Below are 22,966 nucleotides of genomic sequence, written 5' to 3' on the forward strand. Positions count from 1 at the left end.
GCATTAGACAGTGGGCAGTTCTGTGATTTTCACAAACTGCAACTGAGCCGATTCGCCTCATTTTTCTTTGGATTAACCCCCACCCCCCAAAAAAACATCTCCAGATGTCTATGACATACAAGTGTCCGTTTCAGTATCAAAGAGTTGGATTAACCCAAAAGAAAGGGGGAGGATGAGGCTTAATATAACAACCATGGGCATATACTAACATAGTTGGGCGTGTGAAAGAGAAAGAACTAATTTATGAAATGAAACATCATGGGAGAGCGCCTTTTTGTATGACCACGAGTGCCTTCTTCTGCATTTTTGGATGACCATGAAGATATTACAAACCTCTGATCACACTCTGTGACGAGTGTGAGACTACGGTGGTAAATCCCTTCACATCAGCACCCTCCTCCACTCACTCCACCTTTCACCACCCCCCCCTGCCCCACCCCAACATCTGTTTCACATCCACATGCCCCCAACAACACTGTGTATCCCCCTATTTTGTTTCCCCTCTCTGCTTCCTCCACTCCCTGCCCTCCCCTTCACCCATGCCTGCTTCCCCCACTCCCTGCCCCTCCCCTTCATCCATGCCCACTTCCACCACCTCTCCCACACAGCACGTCAACACGATCGAAAAACAGACTTTCAACTTCACATGACTCCTAAGGTTTTTGTTTAAATAATATTAATAGACTTGAAGTGGATTCCTTTTTTCACCTTTTTGGGATGGAGATGGGGGGGGGGGTGGGAGGGGGTGGTTGGTGGGCAACATCTATACCAAGTATTTATGTGTTCAACTAACTTGCCACAGCTGTATGGGTTTTAATGACAATATACAGTGATCAAGAATACTTCCATACTCCATTTATAGATGCACAAAACTCAAATGCTTAACAGTGCTGCAATAATAATTATTATTACAACACCTGAATAGATGTTGATGTTTTTTCTCAGAATTTCATCCTCCTCCAAGTCTTCTTCAAAATCTTCAAATTGCCTGAAAGAGAGGAAACATATGAAATGACACGTAGTTTTAGATATTCGTGAAGTGAAAGATGATGAAATGAAATGGATGGAGAAAATGTTGTGTGCAAGAGCGAAAAAGTTGGATGCAAGAACTTAAAGTAACCCACCCAAGTGAAAATGCCCAAGCACTTTCATTACACCCCTTCTATTGTTAAAGTGGTTTTGTTAAAGAACATAAGGATTACTGTATTTTAATCAAAAATAAATAATTACAATTACACCAATCTTCTTCCCTCTTCTTCCTACACCAATATACATTAAAATTAAAATAAAAACTGCATCGTCATGTAGAAAATAGGTAAATTGTTTTCAAAGTCAACAAAGTTTTGTACTGACTCATAAAACATTTTCGATCAACTTGCATGCACTCAGACCTCAATTTGAAAAATGGAGACAATTCAGGTACCACACTCTCAGTAACAACATAGTCATCCTCAATCTAGAGATTCTTCCCAAGATGAAGCACAAACTCCACTCTAGGTGAGGAAACAGAAGCAAGTTGGATGGAGGTTGTGAAGGAGAAAATATGCTTTTGGGCTCAGGAAGTCAAGGGTAACCCTTTCCTTAATTTGGCTTGTTAAACTAGGTTCTTAAACACCATCCCCACCGGTTTGGAACATAAAAAAGAGGAAAAAATCCACCCACTCCAAACATGTAGAAGACACTATAATTCATATGTTGATCAGCCAGGTGGGTTCCTGCATTCACAAGATGGCAAAATTGGAATGGGGGTATTACATGTACGTTGCCACGACTTTCAGCTGAAATGTAAAGATGGCAAATAAAAGAAAGGAGAGGTTGGTTGTGAGGATGAAAGAGGTGTGCACATTTCAGGCAAAATATAAACAAGGACAAATGTGTCCAAGAGCCGCGTGAGAAAGGTTTTGTCTTCACCAGTAGAAGAAGAAGAACAAGAAGAACAAGAAGAAGAAGAAGAAGAAGAACAACGCGGAGCTCTCTTCGAGCCAGCGTTCACAATGCGACGCGGCTAAAAATCTCAAAAATCTTGCTCGATCACCACTATCCAAGTTGGAGTCAGTCCTCGAGCAACAATCCACAGTATTGCAGCCAAGGCCTTTTGTGATGCAGCTGCCCTGACTCAATCGCTCTGTTTTCCAACTCACATCTCTCTAAAATGCAGCAATTCATAGTTTTATTTGGTCACATCAAACTTCCCCACCAGGCTGTCCTGTTCCTCTGATCACACCCTTTTGAAAATGTTGGCCTCTCCTCAGTGGTCTTCATGGAGCCACCAAGGTGACGAGATGTATGACAGTTCGGCAAGGTAGGTTGGTCTCGTATGAAATCTGTTATCTCCTTCATAGACTGGTTCCGTAACTAATCAGCTCCTCATATCAAGTTCCTGCAATTCCTTCCTCAACAGATGGATTTATCTGCTTCACCAGGTCATCCCATCACGTCTCATCATCCGATTTAAAATCCCGACCTGAGTACACTGAGGCATGTGGTAGGTCATCACAAAAAGCAGCTTGCGTTCTCCACCTGTATGCAAACCCACCTGAAAGAAAGCTAACATTCTTCTGTATAGACTGAAACCAACATGCCTCAGTCCTCAGACAAGCCAGAACCCAACATCAGGTTCGCATATCAAACCTCTCATATCCTTCAGTGTCCTTCAAGGCGAGGTGGCAGCTAATCAAAACGGTGTCTGGAACAAATTCCTCTTCTGCAACTATATTCCGAAAGGATGGAGTCATGTTTGACACTGCTCGCAAAAAAAAATTAACATCTAAATAATGTCTTCATATTAAAATACGCAATTTAGTGTCTGTTTGTCTGTCTGTTTTTTTTGACTGCAACACATTCAGTCATTAGTTATCCAATCTCAACCAAACTTGACAGGAAGACGAAGGGTCACACAATGGAGGTTGTAACAACTTAATTTTACCCCCTCCCCAAGGGGTTTTTCCGGCTTGGGCAAAATCCCTGTTAAGGTGTATATCTGTGTTAATATAGCTAAACATGGCATTTTTTCAAAGGCTGCTTCCAATCAAAAAAAAATTTACACGAATGATAATAGCATAATATTAATGTTATTACAAAACAAAATTAAAAACATAATATCCCCTCTGCCAAAGTAGTTTTTCCTCCATGGACAAACACCATGTTAACGTGTATAAATAACTTATCGTGGCATATCATGGGGCACCTCCACCAGAAGTAAAATATATTATAAACCACAAATGTGTACGATTACCTTTTTAAACAGTCACGACTGCTGTTTAACACGAAACTTAAAGAAATTTGTAGGAATCCCGACATCTATGCTTAACGCATCCACCACAGGCTAACGGACATGAGCCAAGATCTACTGTAATCTATACTATACCAGAAAGAGGACAATAACATGACCCTTCCTGCCGCTACTAGTTAATGAAAAGGTCAAGGTCCCAAAACCAACCCTTCCACGATATGTATTCCTACTCCTCCTCCCCCCACCTCCCCCACCCCCCAAAAACAAGACTGTGCTGTGCAGCACATAGACTTCTCTCCCACCAAGGCTGAGAGGTTCAGGGTCAAATTTGACACCTCTGCAAGTGGTCCTGATGGCACTAGCATTGTAATCCTGAAGAATCAAATGGAAAACCAAATACTGCATTGGAGTCATCAGAACAAACCCAAATAAATAAAGAGCAAAGATGGAGTCATCAGGAGAAACTTGGATAGGATTCGGGTTTCAGCTGCTACTCCTCTCCCCTCAAACACATTCAGGCGCAGCCTCGTGAGCCTTACAGAAAAAATTCTGCAAGAATTCACTTCTCTCCAGACAGACAGATAAAGAAAGAGAAAAAAAAAAGAGTAAAAGAGATAAAAGAAAAGAAAAAGCAAGATTGATAATGAACCAATAGAAATGTGAAAAAGTAGAAAGAAGCATGAAAGGAACAAGGAACAAAGATTTCGGGAAGAACCCAGATCGATAGATTTCACCAGTTACTCCCCAGGCTCAAACGCAGCAACAGGTTGAAGCTACGAGAGGTCCGACACCGTAGAAGCACAGTTCACACAGATATGGGACAAACTTAATCAAACGGAAGACCAAATACTGCATTGGAGGATCTGAAAGTCCCTGTGGTGTCCATTTTGTTTACCCTGTGTAACCCAACCCATCCCTCTCTCTTCCACAGATCTCCTCATGTGTCTGTTCCACACTGTTTTTTCCTTCCCTCTCCCACCCCTCTTGTCTCCTGCTCCCCTTGTTGTACGTTCTGTGTGCTAGCTCTCATATGAGCCTCGACAGTGTACACAATTTATTATTATTTTTTTAATCAGAAGGAACACGAACTGTGCTTTTGCCCCATCCTTTCCTCATTTCTCTCTCCTTCAGATATTTCTCAGATTGTCTCCTGCATCCATCATAAAAAGTGGCACCATCGTCCCTATCCAAAACAAGGGATCCAAGTCTGATCCACTCAATTACAGATCAGTCGGTCTTCTCTGCATCACAAGTCGAGCCTCAGGAATCACAATGGAATCTACATTTATTGCAGACCTCAGGAATCATCACTTGTCCAACTCTCCAAACTTTAATAATCAGCTTAGTTTCTGCCATGGCTATTCTTCCATTGAGAAATTTGTTGTTCTTTGAACCAAAACAATGGTTTAGATGCAAAATCTTGAACGAGAAGTCATGGCCATCTCTCTGGCCATCTTTTGAGCTTTGTGTACTGTCTGGCACACAAACTTACTTTGCAAGCTGTATTATTATGGTCTTCAAGGACCATAACATGGTCCTTGGATCGTAAGATTTCCTCCAATAGTAGGAACAACAAGTTGCTATTGATGGCATTGTCACAAGATAATTCTGAAGCTGGTGTTGTGCAAGACAGTTGAAGGACCAACCTTATTCTTGCTCAATACAAATGACCTCTCCGCTTATCGAGATAATGCTCTGTGCAATTATTTTTCAGATAACTCCACTGTATGCAGAACAGTCTTGCACACTTCTAAGAGGCAGGCTGCTGCAGGAGACACTCTGCAGGTTTGCAAAAAAAAAGAAAAGTCATTCGTCACCTACCTGGAACACATCCTTCGATGCAGAACAATCCTATGCTCTCTCTGTTCCTTCTCAAGCAACAGCTTTTGAATCCCCGAGTCGACTTCTGTGACCAGCCGTTCGGGCCTCAGGTTTGAGACTGTCTTTGGTGAACCACTGACAAATTGGCTTTTAAGCCAGGCTGGCACCATGGAATTCTCAGTTGCGCAAAATCCATTCTGAGACACTCCAAGCTCAATGCAGTGATCCAAGAGCTTCAGCAGAAGGAATGTGGGTCCCCACTCTGGGCTAGGGCAGCTGCTTGTATATTACTCCCCTTGAGGTGATGGAGTCCAAGAATATATCAGTGTTGGGTTGGCATATTTCAGCAGAAGGCTGAGTCCAAGATCTGCTTCTCCACCACTGCTACAGGTTGGTGAACTCGGTTTTCTATTGCCTCGTTTTCAACCTCACTCCTCATCCCATCTCATCCCTCCGTGCAGCATACATTCTTTCAGAATCCCGTACCTTTCTCTCATTTGTGGAACAGGCCCATACCTACCACATTGCTTTTCTACGCCCCTCCAAACGTTTCCTTTCTGCCACTCTTGTACGAATTCTGTCTGTTCCCCAAGAGCCTCTGGCAGTTTGTGAACCTGCTGCTCTTTGTCTCATTCTTCCACTCACCCATTCTTCATCCAAATGTCCCTCTACCCTGTTGTTGGTACATTTCCCTGATTACTTCTGCCACCGAAGGTGGACAAAGGTCATGTTTTCACAAATGTTTGTCTGTCTGTTTGTGTGCAGGATATCTCAAAAAGCTATGGACAGAACTTTGTGGAGAGATTGGGTTAGTGACATGGATGAATTGATTCGATTTTGGTGAACATCTGGATCTGTCTACAAGAATTTTTGAATAGTTTCTTCACCAATGGGAGATAGGGCCAAAAACGATATAATCACATGGTATTTCAAAGGGTTATGATGAAACCTGGTGGAGGAGTTGGGTAGGTGACAAGAACAAGCCAGTTAGATTTTGGTAAAGACCAGATGCAGATTCAGCCCATCAGTGGGATACAAAACAAACTGTTCAACCTGGCGGAGATATGCGCCCCACCGAGTGCCATTCTAGTTTCCACTGTTCTTTCTATTCCGTTTTGTTCTATTCTGTGTTCTTGCTGTTCCACGTGCCTTGACTTTCCACACAAAAGAACAACTTATTCAGTACGTTTTGCCAAATTGTGATGTAACAGAGCGACTGCAACAAAGCGTTCAGGCAGGATTACATTTTATGTAAGGTATCAGCCTTAAAGTCTACTCTTACTTAAAACTGGTACTTAACACACCGGTGAGGATTGAAAAGGGGTTGAGAGTCCGATTGGCAACCAAATAAATAATTTTGTGTGCAAGATAAAATAAGACAAGGTTGAATACAATATTATAACAAAATGAAAAGGAAACTGTCAAAGTATGTTTTTAGATCAATCATTAGAATGAATCCATCACTGAACTGCCCTAGATAAGTAGGGATAAGCAGCAATGGAGAAAAACATTTTTCTCCAATTAAAATGGACCAAAACTGTCGGCAAAAAAGGCAGAAATCCATCAATGCCTGAGGTCTTGGACATTCATAAGTTCAAGCAGACGATTTAGCATTTCTCTGAAGCACGACATGTTTAGAGGCAGAAATCTGCAATTCTGCAAACCTTTTTAATGCCATGTTTCCAATTGTGATATTTTCAAAAGGTATGCGAGATAAAAACATGCTTACACATCATCTTTGTCCTTTGATTCACCCTCCATTTCAAGGCGCTTCAAGTGCCAGTTTCTGCGGTTCCGGCGGCGTTGTCGATTGTAAAACTTCTTCACAAGGATCTTTAGAGAAAGGAAAACATAGCTAGTCCTGCACTAGGATCAGTAGAAGTAAAACTATGTCAAGTAATGATTTGTCAATGATTACTTCAAAAGCATGGGCAATGCAGGTGGTTTTTGCCAGATGCCAAAAAACCTTTCATTCGGATGGTGTTTTAGTGTGTACAACATTGGGTATTATCAGCAAACATTGAAATGCATCAGATATTGGTTCTCACAGATTATAAAACAGAACAAGTCTGAAGACGACGATGGTTCACGAGCGGTATTTGACGATGTAGATTGTTTGAGAAGTCAAGGATGAGACAATGTGATAATATTTGACCAAGTTATAAAAATGATCAACATGATGTGGTACGGGTGACAGGTTATTAGCTGCAAAATGTCGAAAACCTGGTTTCGTTCAACAACTTAAAAAATTTGACCTTTGCATAACCTTTAAAGGTCACAAAACAATGTTGAGAACATTAAAATAAGGAAACAGGATACGTACTATAGCTTAATGGAGTTATTTCGTCGAAGAAGGTCGAAAACCCGGTTCTATTCCCACAACTTTGAAAATTTGACCTTTGTGAACTTTAAAGGTCAAAGGTCAAGGATTATGACCTTTGGTGCAAAACTTCCTCTGGAACATTCCAGGAACAATATAACATCATATAGGCTATATGGCATTTTGCACTCCTCGGATTATCCATACTTTGATGAAATCAGCGTAAAAACAAACTTGAAGGGGGCGCCACGGCCAAGGTGTTCGAGATAGAGCAAAATGGTTTCAAGACGTTAGGTGGAGAATGACCTCAAGATTATGCATAAAAAAATATTGTCATCCGAGCTCTCAAAGTTTGGGCGGTCATATGATTTTTATGTCAAAATTCGAAATTTTCTAAGTTCGTGACCTTGTAGTCTTGACCTTGTGACGAAAATGAAAAATCGAGCTCCGTGGGGCTATGCAGGTGCCATTGGGCTAACCAAATACCGAAACCCGTGCCAGATTCGACAAACCCCCAACGAAAAAGATGCAAATTGAAATCGGCTACCCCCTAAAAACAGAATTTGCAATTTTCTAAGTTCGTGACCTTGTGGTCTTGACCTTGGGACGAAAATGAAAAATCGAGCTCTGTGGGGCTATGCAGGTGCCATTGGGCTAACCAAATACCAAAACCCCTGCCAGATTCGACAAACCCCTCGGAGAAGAAATTTTTTTATGTCAAAATTCGTAATTTTCTAAGTTCGTGACCTTGTGACCTTGACCTTGGGACGAAAATGAAAAATTGAGCTCCGTGGGGCATTGCAGGTGCCATTGGGCTAACCAAATACCGAAACCCCTGTCAGATTTGACAAACCCCCGAGGAGAAGATGCAAATTGAAATCGGCTACCCCCTAAAAACACACGTTTTTGGGCGTGGCTCCGCCCATAATGGGCGCACCACGTCCATTTTCAGGAAAACACAACTAGATCATGATATAAACCTCCCACCAAAATTTTGTCAGGATCGGATCAAAACCCACGGAGCTATGCTCGGGACAGACAGACAGACAGACAGACAGACAGACAGACAGACAACAATAACGAATATAGTGGTCACTTATTTTTTCGTGAAAATATTTTTTCGTGAACCAATAACAAAATACGAGGGGTGAAAAAAAATTAACCGTATAATACTTTATTATTTATGGCAGAGTGGTGACCCATCCAGGATCGTAACCCAAATCAAGAAACTGCTTTGGCAGAACTGACGATATATATAAATCATGGTTCATGATGATGATTAATTTTCTTAAATTTATCGAACTTCCATAGTTTTTGCATGCTCAAATGCTGCTAACTGTAGAATCAGTCAAAATTTAATGACATCGGAATAATAAAACAGATTTTTAGTGGTGGGAATAAAAACAATTTCTGCTGAGAAAAGGAATAGATTTTCTGCTGACTGTCTTGATCAAAAAGCAGAAATAAATTTTAAAAGGCCATCTACATACATATTACAAATGCAAAAGGTAACATTTTTCACTCCCTTTCCCATGTATATGTAATATGTAAATGTTCCTTTCTGTAGACAGTCTAGACTTATGAAAGAGCGACGTGATAGAGGATAGCGACAATGGAACGAACACGTGGACACAAAGAGACAAATAACTCGGCGGAGAAAGAATAGGGAAGGTAACACAGCAAACTGCAAATATCAGTCGATGAAGAGAGAGGTAGAGGAGGTAGGGTTCACAGCGAAAGTATGAAAATTCAAGGGATTTTCCAGAGTAAAATAGGGCTTTTTCGAAGTTCTTTTGGAGTAAAAAGGGTACTTTTTGAACAAACAAAAAAAGTTCAATTTAGATGTGCTGCTACTTAAGAGCTCATTCCTCAAAACAAACCATTGTAAAAGACAAACAAGTTGTTCGAAGCAGAAGGAACCTTCTTGCAAGGGGGGAAAAAAGCAACAAGCATTCTTTACAAAAACGCCTGCACGTGACAAATCCATAAACTGTGTCAATCCGCTCCATGGCAGTACCCACTCCCTCATCACCTCCTAAATACCCATGTCCTCTCAATGCTACCACTTCCCGGTATCCCCTCTTCAGCATTTCTTCACCTTGAGCTGCCCCCTTCCTACTTCCCCCTCACCGAACTTCCTCCACAACCCACCCTCTCCTATCTTCCCTCAAACACTCCTCCCATCTTTCATCACTGTTGCCTCCAGTCTTCCTCCCCTCGCCAACCCCTCCCATCTTCCCCATCACCCCAACTCCATCCCCTTCCATCCTCGCACTCACCCTGCCTTTTCCCATATTCCTCCTCACCCCACATTCTCCCATCTTCACCCTCGCCCCACCCCTCTCCCCTCCAAAGCTTCTCCCTCCCAGATTTCCCCCTCCCCCCATTCACAATTTTGCCTTTGCCCCATCCCCTTTCCAAGTTCCCCCACCTCCTCTCCACATTCCTGCACCCTTCCAACAGTGCCTCCTCTCCTGTCCCTAACTGTGTGAACCTCAAACATCCAAGGCCTCTGCTTCAACCTGACAGATCTTTCAATCCAAGCAGCTGTGGATAAACTGGACATCATCTTCTCATCAGAATCCTTCCTCCCACAGGATGGCACTGACTCCTTGATGTCTCTCCCTGGATGTCGTCTCCTCCGAGTCAATAGGCCTGAACCCCGCCCCAATGGTGGAGTTGCGCTTTACATCAAAAACTCGATTTCTTACTGTCCGTGTACTGCTCTTACACCTCCAGACCCCGAGGATTACCTTTGCTATGACTTTCCTGCAATCGCAACTTGCTTGTCTGTGTTGTACCGTCCTCCTTACTTACAGTGATGACTCCATTTGCATATCTCTCTCAACCAACATGAATCAACTTTTAAACACCCATCCCAACTCTCTCTTCCTCATATGTGGTGATTTCAACTGTCACCATGCCAATTGGCTGGGTATTGGTACATCTCTCACCATCCATGGCACTTCAGCAAAGGCCTTCTATGACTCCAAGGGACTGACTCAATCTGTGAACTTTCTGAACCAGATTTCTGCAAATGGCAAATCCTCCATTCTGGACTTTGTAATGACCAACTTTCCTGATAATGTTCTTCCTCCGCTCCAATTGCTTAATCTGCTTATGTGTTTGTAAGAGTCAACATGTCTCTGGATATTTTCATAGAGCTAGCTGCCTCAATGCCAACGAATCTGGTGGTTCACTCCGGCTGACTGGCATGGAATACAAGCCCCATCTCACTTCAGAAATGGCCTTCTATATCTACCACCACTGCTATTTACTCAGCCTGGGAATTCTTCCACAGACACCTGCTCTTTCTGATGCACAAATTAATCCCATTTCGTCTTCATTTGTCACCTTTCCGCCCACTGATGCTGCACTGAAACCAGTGTTGAGGCAGTTGCCTTGAAACAACTTGCCGCATTCTCCTGGAAGGTAAATACAACCGAAGGCAATGTTCGATCACTTCACAAAGCCACAAGTGTGTTCACTCTCAGGAACACAATAAAACAAAATCTGGCCAATCTCAATAATGACCTTTCAAACTTGTCTCCTTCCTCAAAAACCAGATGGCACCTTGTTCCCACTCCATCCCCTCTATCACTTCAAATGGCACAGCTGACTGCTCATAAGAAGGCCAAATATCTCAATTCTATATTTGCTTCCAAATCTTATGTCCCAACTCCTAGCTCTTTGTACCCACCCTTCCCAGTCACACCCAACTACTCCTGGACTCTGCCTTTTTCAACTGAAAAGGTGGAGAAGTTTCTGCCAACCCATGACTGATTCTGCAAATGGCCTTGACAGCATCAGCACAAGTGTCCTAAACACCATTATTTCTCAGTCTCCCTCTATTTCATCCCTTAGCCCTGCTATTGATGTTACCCTTTCCCTCTCCTCCTCTCTTTCTCCTGTTTTGTTGTTCTGTTGTGTCATAGCTCCTCCATGAGCCTAAAAACTGGAGACAAAATAAATGAATAATTAACTTTGAAAACGGATGAGCCTAAAAATAAATTATTCAAGGCCTTCACTTTCTCATCCAAAGAAAATGAAATGTTGTACAAGTCTTTCTTCATTCTCCGACGTGACTTCCTTTTGGGCATTATTCTTGGTGACATTTCTAACCACTCACCATTAAAAGAACCATGAATCTCCTTATCTTGTGTTTTAGCTTCTCCATGAGCCTTGACACTATATACACAAAAACCCACTTGTCTGTGACAGCTGAACCTGATAAAAAAGGGCATTGGGAACAGGTGGGAGTCAATGGCGTAACTGAAGAAAATTCCAATTTCGGAGAGTGAAAAAGTTTGCACATATCTGCCCCGAGAGCCACTGATATGATGAGCAAACAAAGAACGTATGAAAAAGTGTAGCCAGAGCATCATCAACTCATAGAAACTAGCCGAAACCCCATCACAGACGGATTCCGTTCCATGAGCCCAATATGACAACCAGTGGCGGCTCTTGTGAGAGCCGGATCCCAGTCGATGTACTCCATGGCCTTACCTAATGAGGCCTACAAAATGTCCTTGTACACGACATTTTTGGTGTACACTACTCCTTGTGAAGTCCCCCGATTTGTGCACGTGTCTACTTTGACGTGCACCATGTCAAAACTTCTCAGGTCACAGTACCGAGAAAAACGTGATGCGACCGCTAGGAGGAGCACAAAATTGGTCCTTCAGTATCAATATATAGATAGGTGCTTCAGAGTTGAAGGTTGACTATTGCCACGATGTGCGATGCACTCTTACAGGTACGAAGTTTCTTTCAGTCCAGGTCACAGTACCGAGAAAAAACGTGATGCGACTGCTAGGAGGAGCACAAAGTTGGTCCTTCAGTATTAATATATAGATAGATGCTTCAGAGTTGAAGGTTGACTATTGCCACGATGTGCGATGCACTCTTACAGGTATGAAGTTTCCTTCAGTTCAGGTCACAGTACGGAGAAAAACGTGACGTGACCGCGAGGAGGAGCACAAAATTGGTCCTTCAGTATCAATATATAGATAGGTGCTTCAGAGTTGAAGGTTGACTATTGCCACGATGTGCGATGCACTCTTACAGGTACGAAGTTTCTTTCAGTCCAGGTCACAGTACCGAGAAAAACGTGATGCGACTGCTAGGAGGAGCACAAAGTTGGTCCTTCAGTATTAATATATAGATAGATGCTTCAGAGTTGAAGGTTGACTATTGCCACGATGTGCGATGCACTCTTACAGGTATGAAGTTTCCTTCAGTTCAGGTCACAGTACGGAGAAAAACGTGACGTGACCGCGAGGAGGAGCACAAAATTGGTCCTTCAGTATTAATATATAGATAGATGCTCGCATATTGTGAACTCGGCCCTCGACATGACAAACGCGAGTTGAGTGAGGATTCTTATCATTAACATGTGAGCCATTTGGCCCCAATTAGATGTTTTTATTACTGTTTTTTTTTTTTTTTTGCAGGATTTGTCAGTCCGTTAGATGATTTATCATAATGTGAGGAACGCAAAAATTGTGCATAAGCAAAAGGGTGGATTTTTTGGGAGGGTGTGGGGGTGGGGGGGTAGGTTATTACCCAAGAAACTGAAAAATCATTCAAAGGGTTCCCATGAGTCTGCACAAACCCTGGGGAGGGTTAATGATGATAAAATATCAGAGGTAGTGATGGTGGATGACTTGAGATGCGAGTTCACTGTCGAATTGAAATCCTGGAAGAAAGAATGGTTTTCAACAGATTAAGAAAAGAGGAGAAGAGAGAAGTGAGCAGAAGTGAGGAACAAAAGAGTGGAAGTGTGTCGTAAGTTCAGCTTTTGAGAGCTCCAGGAGGTTGCTGGTAGAGCAGGTGATCCGGAACGACAGGGGACAGAGAGATGAAAGATCAAAGGGAGAACAGCCCTGAGCACAGGAGGTACAACCGAGAGGCCACATATGCGTTTATGATCAGAGGGCAAGAGGCACTGTACTTCTGCTTCTTTGTGAGAAATGCCAAAGCTGTTGAGAGCTTTAACAAATGTTAAAACCTTTTGTACAGTATCCAGGGAAGACAGCTATGAATCAGGGGCACCAGCTCAAAAGGAAGAGTGACACTTCATTGAGCTAAGGACAAAGGGATTGCAGGCTGTGAAGACTTAAGATTTCCCAAGGAAGTACTTTGCACAACAGATGTCCAAACAGCAGCTGATTATGGAAACCAGCTTTGACACATGGTCTGCTCAGGGGAGGTGGTCGCTGATGGTAAGGCCCAGAAGTTGGAGACGACGAATATCTTTCATTGGTATCAAAGCTGGATTACAAAATCTCTTACAACCTCTTATATTTGAATACACATCAATGGATTTCTTTCATGATCCTTTTGAAGAGACAGAGTGAGAGTAAGATATGTCTGGGTTGAAATATATTTGTTAGACCAGCATTTGATCCCTTCTAAGTCTGTAGAGAGGGAATAGTTGTGGCTGACCTGTCAGTGAGCTATGGAATTGTATGCCATGATGTCAAGTCAGAGTAGAAAAAAAGGAGAAGAGTTTCCCCCCACCACCCCACCAAAGTGTTAAGAGGCCATGAATGCAAGTGAGGAACATGACAAGGCACTAAACACTAGCTTGGGGAATTCCTGCCTCAACTGGAAAGGATATGAGAGGATTCAATTGAGAGTTGCACACTGACAGCATGAATGGAGGTCAGCAAGGCAGGAAAGAAGGTGGCCTTGAACACTATATGCACACCCTGAGGGAAGAAATGCCAAAGCTTCTGAATGATGCAGAACACAAACAGTTGCAAGCACAAAGATTCCAGAGTAATTTGTTCGGTTTTAGAAAGCCAGTATGTCAAAATATATCTTTTTACCCCGTGGGGTCTTCACCCCACGGGGTTTAAGTGCCGCTTGTGTTCTCTCTTTTCTTTTGTACAGTTTATTTGAACGCCTATTTCTCCATTATTCGTGAACAGAATTTGATGAAAATTGACAGGCATACACTAGACTAGACACACATGCGCAGGCATTAACTGAGCCCAAAGTGCGATTGTGGCCCTTTGCGCAGAGGAACCGCCCATTTTGGCCCATTTTCTTAAAATTGTTCTTTCTCGGTTATTAGTGGACGGAACCGAACCAAACTTGACTGGTATATTCTAGAGACCATTCCCCAGGCATTAACTGAGCCCAAAGTGAGATTCTGGCCATTTGGGCTGAGAAACGGCCCTTTCGGCCCATTTTCTTAAAATTGTTAATATAAAAAAATTAAATGCGCTGGGTGATTCCCAACGCAAAATTAAGTTGCAAATGATGATATGAAACTAGCCTCACTCTTGTGAGGTGTTCTGGTTTCTTTTTCTGATGCGATGAAAATCTTACCAAATATCAAAACTCTCGGTCGTCCGTGCTATCGCTCACCTCAGCATTGTATGAATGAACTCCCATGGGGTATGTTCGCAATTCGAACTTGTTTAAAATGACTTCCTCAAAGGTGACAAATGTTATTTTTGAAAAAGAATTGCAAACAAAATTGTATCAATGGAGAAGGCTGTTCACATTGCACATTGAGAAGCTGAAGCAGCAGGTGCAATATAGTTCATGAACTAGGTCTATGAATCTATGAAAGCCATTGGGAAGCACTTCCTTGTTAGCCATCAGCCAATGGTTGGACTGACCATTTCCTGAAGTATTCATGGTTTTGTTCATTCTCATAATGAATGTTTTACGAAAAATACCAAGCACATGAATTTGGAGCCAGTCATGTATATCAAAATGTAATGCCTGGTGTATCATTGAAAACAAGTATTGATACATTTATAACTACAGCACAAAATGAAGATGGCTTTGTTGGGAAATTTCTTGGATCTTTAGAGAACCTGCCTATGGATGCCGCTATAATATACAGAGGGGTAACAATGGATGTACTTACAACTCCCGTTCAGCCATGCAACTTGGAGCATACTAAGATTGCAAATAGCCCAATAAAAATGAATATCTTCAGTAGTTTTATCTTCGAACAAAATCGAACTCTAAAAGATGGCACAAGTTTAAAACTTTTATTGAAATAGTCCCCGTCAAAGTGATCCTCGTAAAACACCGAATACGGAGTGCCTTTTAAAATTCCTTTTAGGTTAATTGCCTGGACCATACTCACCGATTGCTCACTGTCATATAATTTGGAAATACATACCAGAACACTCAATGAGACAACATATTATAATCACAACCTTTCTTCGAGTACGAATATGAAGGTTGTGTGGCACAACGACAAAAAAAAATTGGCATTTTCTCTTCTTCACCAATTAATGCCTACATTTGTCATGCCCAGATTGAAAACTGGTTCACAGATGTATACATTGCAGGTATTGTCAGTGACCGACTTGCTTTTGCATTTTAGAAGTATATCCCAACTAAAGGTTGATGAAAAGGCCCACAACCTGTATCGCCAACTCCAAACAAGCGGAAACTCACCATCACGCCAACCTCATTGCTGATCTCAGTGTTCTGTCTTTGTTATTCAAGAACAGGTGGCAGCTTGGAAAATCAGTCTCCAATGTGTGCCTTACTTTGCACCTTCACTCAACGAAGCTCAATTGCACCCAAAAGTCATTGATTTAATGACCTTCCCTTCCACTTCCTCTCCAATCTTTTGACAAAGTGCACAATCCCAGACAAGCTTCTCCTTCAGCAATATGGAAGAGCTCCTGGTGGACAACAACATCTGCAGGTGGACCTGATGGCATTGGTTGTCATCCCAGGATCTGTTCTGCTGAACTGGCTCTTACTTTATCTCTCCTTTTCACAAAGTCCTTCTCCATTTGACAACTGTCTGGTTAAAATATGGCCCATGTTATTTCAATTCAAAGAAAGAGTATCAAACATGGTCTTCTCAACAACACACTGGAGGTCTCCATTATAAGGAAAATGATGGAGATTAATGATCTTAATAGCTGATCTTGATATCTGCTGTGATAACTGATTCCAACTTCAAAAATCCAAATCCATTGGGACCATACTTTGTGTCGAACATTGGTGCTGCCTAAGCAGTCTCCCGGGCTATTGGGCACAATCCTGGACAGGTCGCCACTCTGACACAGGATACTCAAATGGCTCAATCATCCCAGCAAGCTGGTACTCATTTTACCAACCTCGGAAGGAAGACAAGCTGAGTCAACCCCACCTGGTATTAATTCAACAGCCGAGGAGGATTTGAACTCAAGACCCTAGGATCCAAAGCCCACCGCCCTAACCATTAAGCCAACACCAGGCATCATCTCCAACTCACTTTATCACAAATCAGCAAATTTGTTTTCCAGTAGGCACCAAAATCCTGGACTTGAACCTTCTCTCCCATAAAAGGTTGAGGCAGTCTCTCTAAACTCTCTAAAAATTTTTACAGTCTGGTATCTTGCTTTAATCCAAAATTTCAAACTGTTATATCTGGGATTGACTCTCCTTTGACTGAGACTTCCTCTACATGCGCAACAAGCATATTCTTTTTCATGGCTTCTTCTCATGCACATCTCCAGCTTACAATAACAACTTTACATCTCCTTGGATAACCCCTCATGTGCAACTTGGCTGATGACTCCACCTTGAGTCAGAAAGTTTAACTTGGAAAAAAATCTGAAGCCTTTTATACAATTTCAATAGATCGACTTCCAAAAGAACAGCATTTGGTTAACCACAAGGAACATTATGTTCAACCCACACTGTATATGTCTTATGTTCTTACGTATCTCTCAGAAAAGATCGTACATCCAAAACCATATTATTATTTGGGCAACCGAAAGAAGATGGGGAGGTTTCAGAAGAATGATGAGAAGAATGAGAGGAAATTAAGGAAAGCTGAGTGGCAGAAGCAAGGAGAGAGTGGCAGATGAAAGCAGTTGGTGGAATTGTAGTGCCAAAGAATGGTAATGGAGAGTGCAAAGCCAGAAAAAAGAAGGGGTGGGGCATGAGCTGGCACAAGACCAAGCACAGCCATGTGTGTTTGCAACATATGGCAAGACTTTATACATTTATTCTGAGTTTGGAAGATTTAACAGCTATAGCAACAATGTGTCACTGACTGTGACAATGGGAAGAAGTGATAACGCAACAACAAAAAAAATTGTCGAAGACGGGTAAAAGGAAACATGGAGGGAATAAACAGGGTGAGGTGAGCCAATGTGGAATTACATATCTAAGAAAAGAAAAAGATGGGGAGACAACAAAAAACAGCTTGGCTAAAGGCTAAGGAGGCTGGGAAGGATTCACCTGCATTAAAATGCCAATATATAACAGGGAGGGAGAAGGACGTGCCAACTAAAAATTTCAAGTGTTGGAGCAATTCCCTCCCCCTCCCCCCCCACAAAAAAATCAGTGCCCCTCCACAAGCCTGAGATACAAGCAATGAGATAGTTAGGCAACATAGCAATGAATGCAAAAGTTACCACATCTGGCTGGTTGTGGAGCTTCAAGTCGTCAAAATCCTTGTTGTTCAAATTTGCATTGGCAAGATCAAAGCTGGAAAAAAAAACAACTATAAACTTAAAGCTGTTGTGTATGGGAACTGTAGTTGCTCATGAACAAAGACAATGACATAACTGAAAATTATGCCAAGTACAATAATTAAAGATTATTTACATCATTTTAAAATATTGCCACCTGAATACATATATATATATATATATATATATATATATATATATATATATATATATATATATATATATATATATATATATATATATATATATATATATCCACATATAAACACACACACATGCATACACATACAAGTAAAGATTTGCGGTTACGAGTATAATAAACAGATGCCATGGTAAATTCTCCAACCTTCAACTGAACAAAGAATGACTCAACAGTTTCGATCAACATGTGCAAATAAAAGCAACATGCATCCATTAACCTTTCTCAAGAGTGATGAACATTTCCACATCACCCTAAATACCCAAAGGTGGGAGTGAGCCAAGCTGGACAGCCAATCAACGCAATGTAACATGTCACTCGGGCATTCTGACCATTCACAAATTTAAATACCATCAACACATTAACAGATAGCAAATATTGCAATTTTGAGGCTTAAGTAAAAAAAAATATATATATCAGTGAAAATAACAAGACACAAGGGTTCATTTTACAGACAATTTGACTTAAGAAAACTATAATCATTATTGTAGACTAGCAGAAGTACCTTGCTGCCCAGTCTATTTTCTTTGGGGGCCTAGAAAACACTTCCCAACAACCACGACGGAATGGGGTCAGGGATTATTTAATATTACCTTTCAAGCAGCTACAAAGGTTGAAGCTAGAGAGAGATTTTAAAATCGCCTGTCATGGTGGCCTGTCCAACTCACAATCCCTTGAGATTTGCAGAAACCCCGTGGAATTGCGACTGTCAAGTGACCATGACCATAACCATGATCATGACCACGATCATGAGACCCGAAACAAAGAAATCGTAAAATCAACTTCGCACACAGAGAAATGTACTGTACCCCCAACAGAGTGGTCACAAAGTCCTATTATACCCCTCCCCCCGCCCACCCCAATATCATCCACCCTGCTACGATATATATATATATATATATATATATATATATATATATATATATATATATATATATATATATATATATATATATATAATTTTGCTGCAGTTCTGCAAAACAACTTACCTCAAAGGCAATGGCACCCAACATACAGTGATCCCTAGGCAGTTATTTCATTCGTCTCTGTGTAGTTAGCCCTCCCATCATGTCTGGTGGGTTAACAGGACGAAGTGCATTGCGTGGGTCTCGTAGTTCGGTCGAGTAACTGTCTCTAATTCATACTCTGATTCCTACTCCAACCTTTTCCTTTTAGCCATAGCACAAAACAAGCATGCAAGTACACATGGCATTCCATAAGCAATTGATAATAAGCACACCATGATTCCTCCCGTGCTCAGATCCACCACATCTACACACTACACAACCCGCACATCGCATGCCATTATTTCGATCAAATATGCATGCCAATTCCCAACCGACATCTCACCTTACTTCACACTTCGCTCACCAAACCTCACCACTTCAACCACAAACGCCTCTCGCACAAGGGAAAATTATTCCCACACCCCTTCGTACATCTGCGGTACGACATGGGCTCAACTGATTCTTCTACCGTCTCCTCAATCAATCAATTGTAGCATCGCTACAATTTGCCACTCTATTTTGAGGAACACCGCACGACTCGGATTGCCCTCGGCACTGTGCGATACTTGACCAAGCAACAGACGTCAATAGCTTGACCGCATCTCACCAGTGACGTCCCGGTGAGCATGTGAGATTGATACAGCCCACATCCAGTTGCCAGACCACAGCGGGTCTGGGCGATCTGGGAGTTTGGTTCGGGGCCCGGGTGTGCATTTTGGCTCATAAGGAGACCCGTGGGTGGTGGGGAAAGTCTGTTGCTATTCTACATTCAGACTGCACTCTGAGTACGTTCAAGGCCGGGGTGCCAGCTCAGGGAGCATGCCCTATGTTGAGTCAGGAGCTCCAACCCGTGCCGAAGCGGGTGGGAAAGTGAAACGGTTTCTGGTCCCAGAGCCTGGCAGGGTGTGGCTAGGGCCGCTGTGGCCCAATATTGGAGCAGGATTCAGGTTACAACACGTTGCTTTCCAGTCGTCACCCCACCCTTCTCCCGGGGCTCAAAAAAGGGGGAGCGCAGAGCCGTAAGTCACACTTCGCTATCTGCTCGGCTCCTTGCTGGCTCTTCACTCGCTTCTCTCCTCCGCTTCCTGTCTCACAATTGGTGTGTGATTGCCAGGACAAGCTTCTTCTTGAGAGTCTGATCCGGAGCGACTGCCGAGACTCCCTGTCGTGCTGTCAACGTTCCGCCACTCTCGTGAAGCCAGACGGACAAGTGCGGAGTGCACGTTGCCACGAGCCCCGGCAAAGTAATTAAGCAGGAGACAACGCGCCATATCAAGAGGTTGGAACACTCAGATGGAGCATCCCACGGAGGTACACGTTACACATACAGACCTTTACACGGCTAGGTTAGGGATCTTTCTCCTTTTGCATCATTCTCTCCTCTCTCTATCCACCCATCTATCCCATCTTCTTTGGACGCACAGAGAACATCTTTACTGACTTGCAATACCATTTTCCTCTGGCATAACACTTCACCCCCCCCCCCCACATTGCACTACAGCACACCACACATTCCCACACCTTAGACACAACCAGTATTCCTCCGACCAACCTCTCCCTTAGCGTTCTGGGGGTTGCGTTGGTCTGCTGACCACACCAGGTATTGAGAGGTCATTTATCCTCACCTGCTTTCTTTCTCTCTGGCTATCTAATCTTCCTCAAGTTTGTGTGTGTGTATATATATATATATATATATATATATATATATATATATATATATATATATATATATATATATATATATATATATATATATATATATATATATATATATATATATATATATATATATATATATATATATATATATATATATATGAGATTGTGCTTGCTGTAGCATAAATTAAGATTGCAGAAGATATAACGGGATAACTCTGCTCTGTGTCTTCGTTTGGAAGTTGATGCCTTTTGCCACACCCCACAAATTCCTTGCCATCCCCTGCTGAACATAAAAATAAACCCTATTCAATGTGCCACATACTTTTCCTCACCATTGTAAATAAATGCTTTGTGTAGAAATGTTCCCAGCTTGTTTTTGTGTTTCCTCTCATTGGTCCAAAATGGTTCACACCCTCGTTTAGCCAGGATGTTATCCACAAACGATCCGTTTCCGAGCCGATCCGTGCTTGGCAGTTCGCTCGGCTGCATCTGATCTGGATAGGTGATCTGGTTTGAGCAAGTACGTGCTGATGGTGTGTCCCCCAGTAATTAGATCACATGACATTTAGGTAAACGGTATTCACGAGATGGAGGACCCTAAATCACGTGGTCGAGTTATTGGCGTTCACGGTCGATTAGCGACCCGCCGCGTCACAAAGTTATTCGTGTGCGACAGCCTGTGATTCCAGAGAGTCTGGTGGGAGCCCGAGGTAGTTCACCCCTCGTGGTCTTCACCCCCAACCCCAGGTCTGCAACAATGTATAACATAATATATTTATTATTGTTGTTTTTAACAAATTTTGCTTTTTATGAGAATAAAAGTTTCGTGTAGTCATAGTTTACAGTTATACCTCTTGTGTGTTCAGTATATTCATTTATCAGGTTCTGCGGAGGGGGAAACGGGACTTTCTAAATTATTTATCATAGTATATCCTGTGAATTATTGGCTAAGAGGCAAAGAGGCACTCAAAAAGTGTTACCTTAGAAGTAGAATTTGATGTTATTAGTCAATGGATGCTGATGAATGCGCCGTTGATGTTTTTGGGTCAAGTTTGCCCCCGATCTAGAAATATGGTTCCGAAGAAGTGTTGCGAATTTCGACTGCTTCAGGAAGAGATTTATTTGTGTTTTAATGTCTGGTAATTGTTTTGCATTTATTTATGTGTATGCGTACTTGAACATAACTGTCATTAATCAAAAAGGCATCGGCACTCTTGAGAGATTTTTTTTCAAAATTTTCGATTATTTATTAATTTCTTTTTGCCTAAAACACTGCATGGCACTCACTGATGGACCTCTGAAAGTTTGATGAAGACCCGTTCAGCCATTTCTGAGAAAAATGGCGACGCACCGACACACAGCTCTCTTATAGCATATGTTTGTCAAAATGAATTATAAATACGTGTACAAAGTACACGCATCTTCAGCTGCATTGACAGCACCTGGAACTGCTTGCACAAGGACCTCCCTCCTGTCTTAAGGCCGAATTAATTCCCTAACATCTCCAACACTGTTGTCCCGCATCTCATGCAGAAGCTTATAGTGAGGCAATATAGCTAAAAACAACTTGGCAGCTCTGCCTGGAAGGCTCGTACCAACAATGAAACCTACACTCTTTGCAAGGTCAGCAATATATGTGCATCTGCCCTTAGAAGTCCAGGATCCCAAAACCAGGACCGTTTAAGATCAGACATTTCAGTCCTTTCAACATTCTCCAACTATTAAGAGCAACTGGTAAAAACTTAGGGACACATCCCTCTTTAGTCTTTTCATTCAAAAAAAGTGTCTTCATGGATAGAGCTCATGATGAAGTGGAAGAGTTGCAAGGTCTCTTTGCTGGAAAGACTCTGGTTCCGAATCCATCCCTTCCTGTAAACTGTGGGTCGAGTTCGCTTTTTCTCTTCCCTTGAGCTCAACCTAAATAGACAGTATGAAAACCCATCGCTTTCTCTACCCACCTTACCCAGTCGCACCCAACTGTCCCTGGACTCTGTGTCCTTTTCTCCTGACAAGGTGGAGAGCTTGCTGTCAAACCTCAACTCAGATTCTGCAACCGGTCCAGATGGCATCAGCCCACATGTCCTAAAAACCTGCTCTTCTGCTCTTGCTCACCCTCTCTCTGTTCTATTCACCCTCTCATTTGCTCGAGGTCATCTGCCATCTGCTTGGAAATCAGCAATCATTACCGCCCTGCATAAAAAAGGTGCAAAAACAGATCCCTGCAACGACAGACCAATTAGCCTTCTCCCAATCATCAGCAAGGCTATAGAAGCCATC

The 22,966-nt window shown here is 42.3% G+C and overlaps 1 protein-coding gene across 2 annotated transcripts in view; it reads right to left on the bottom strand.

Annotated features, from left to right (window-relative positions):
* Positions 1-866: 866 nt before the first annotated feature.
* Positions 867-22,966, bottom strand: part of NMD3 (NMD3 ribosome export adaptor) — a 105,965-nt gene continuing 83,865 nt past the window's right edge. For both annotated transcript variants that reach the window (XM_085860460.1, XM_085860470.1), the window contains 3 exons: positions 17,768-17,840; positions 6,783-6,886; positions 867-988 (listed from right to left, as the gene is read on the bottom strand). In XM_085860460.1, coding sequence (XP_085716586.1) covers positions 874-988; positions 6,783-6,886; positions 17,768-17,840 — 292 coding nt within the window. In that variant the 3' untranslated portion in view covers positions 867-873. The remainder of the gene's footprint in view (positions 989-6,782; positions 6,887-17,767; positions 17,841-22,966) is intronic.

The sequence above is a fragment of the Eptatretus burgeri genome, chromosome 2 (assembly GCF_056783735.1).
Source record: "Eptatretus burgeri isolate ZD-2024b chromosome 2, Ebu_testis_v1, whole genome shotgun sequence".
NCBI classification, from domain to species: Eukaryota; Metazoa; Chordata; class Myxini; order Myxiniformes; family Myxinidae; genus Eptatretus; species Eptatretus burgeri.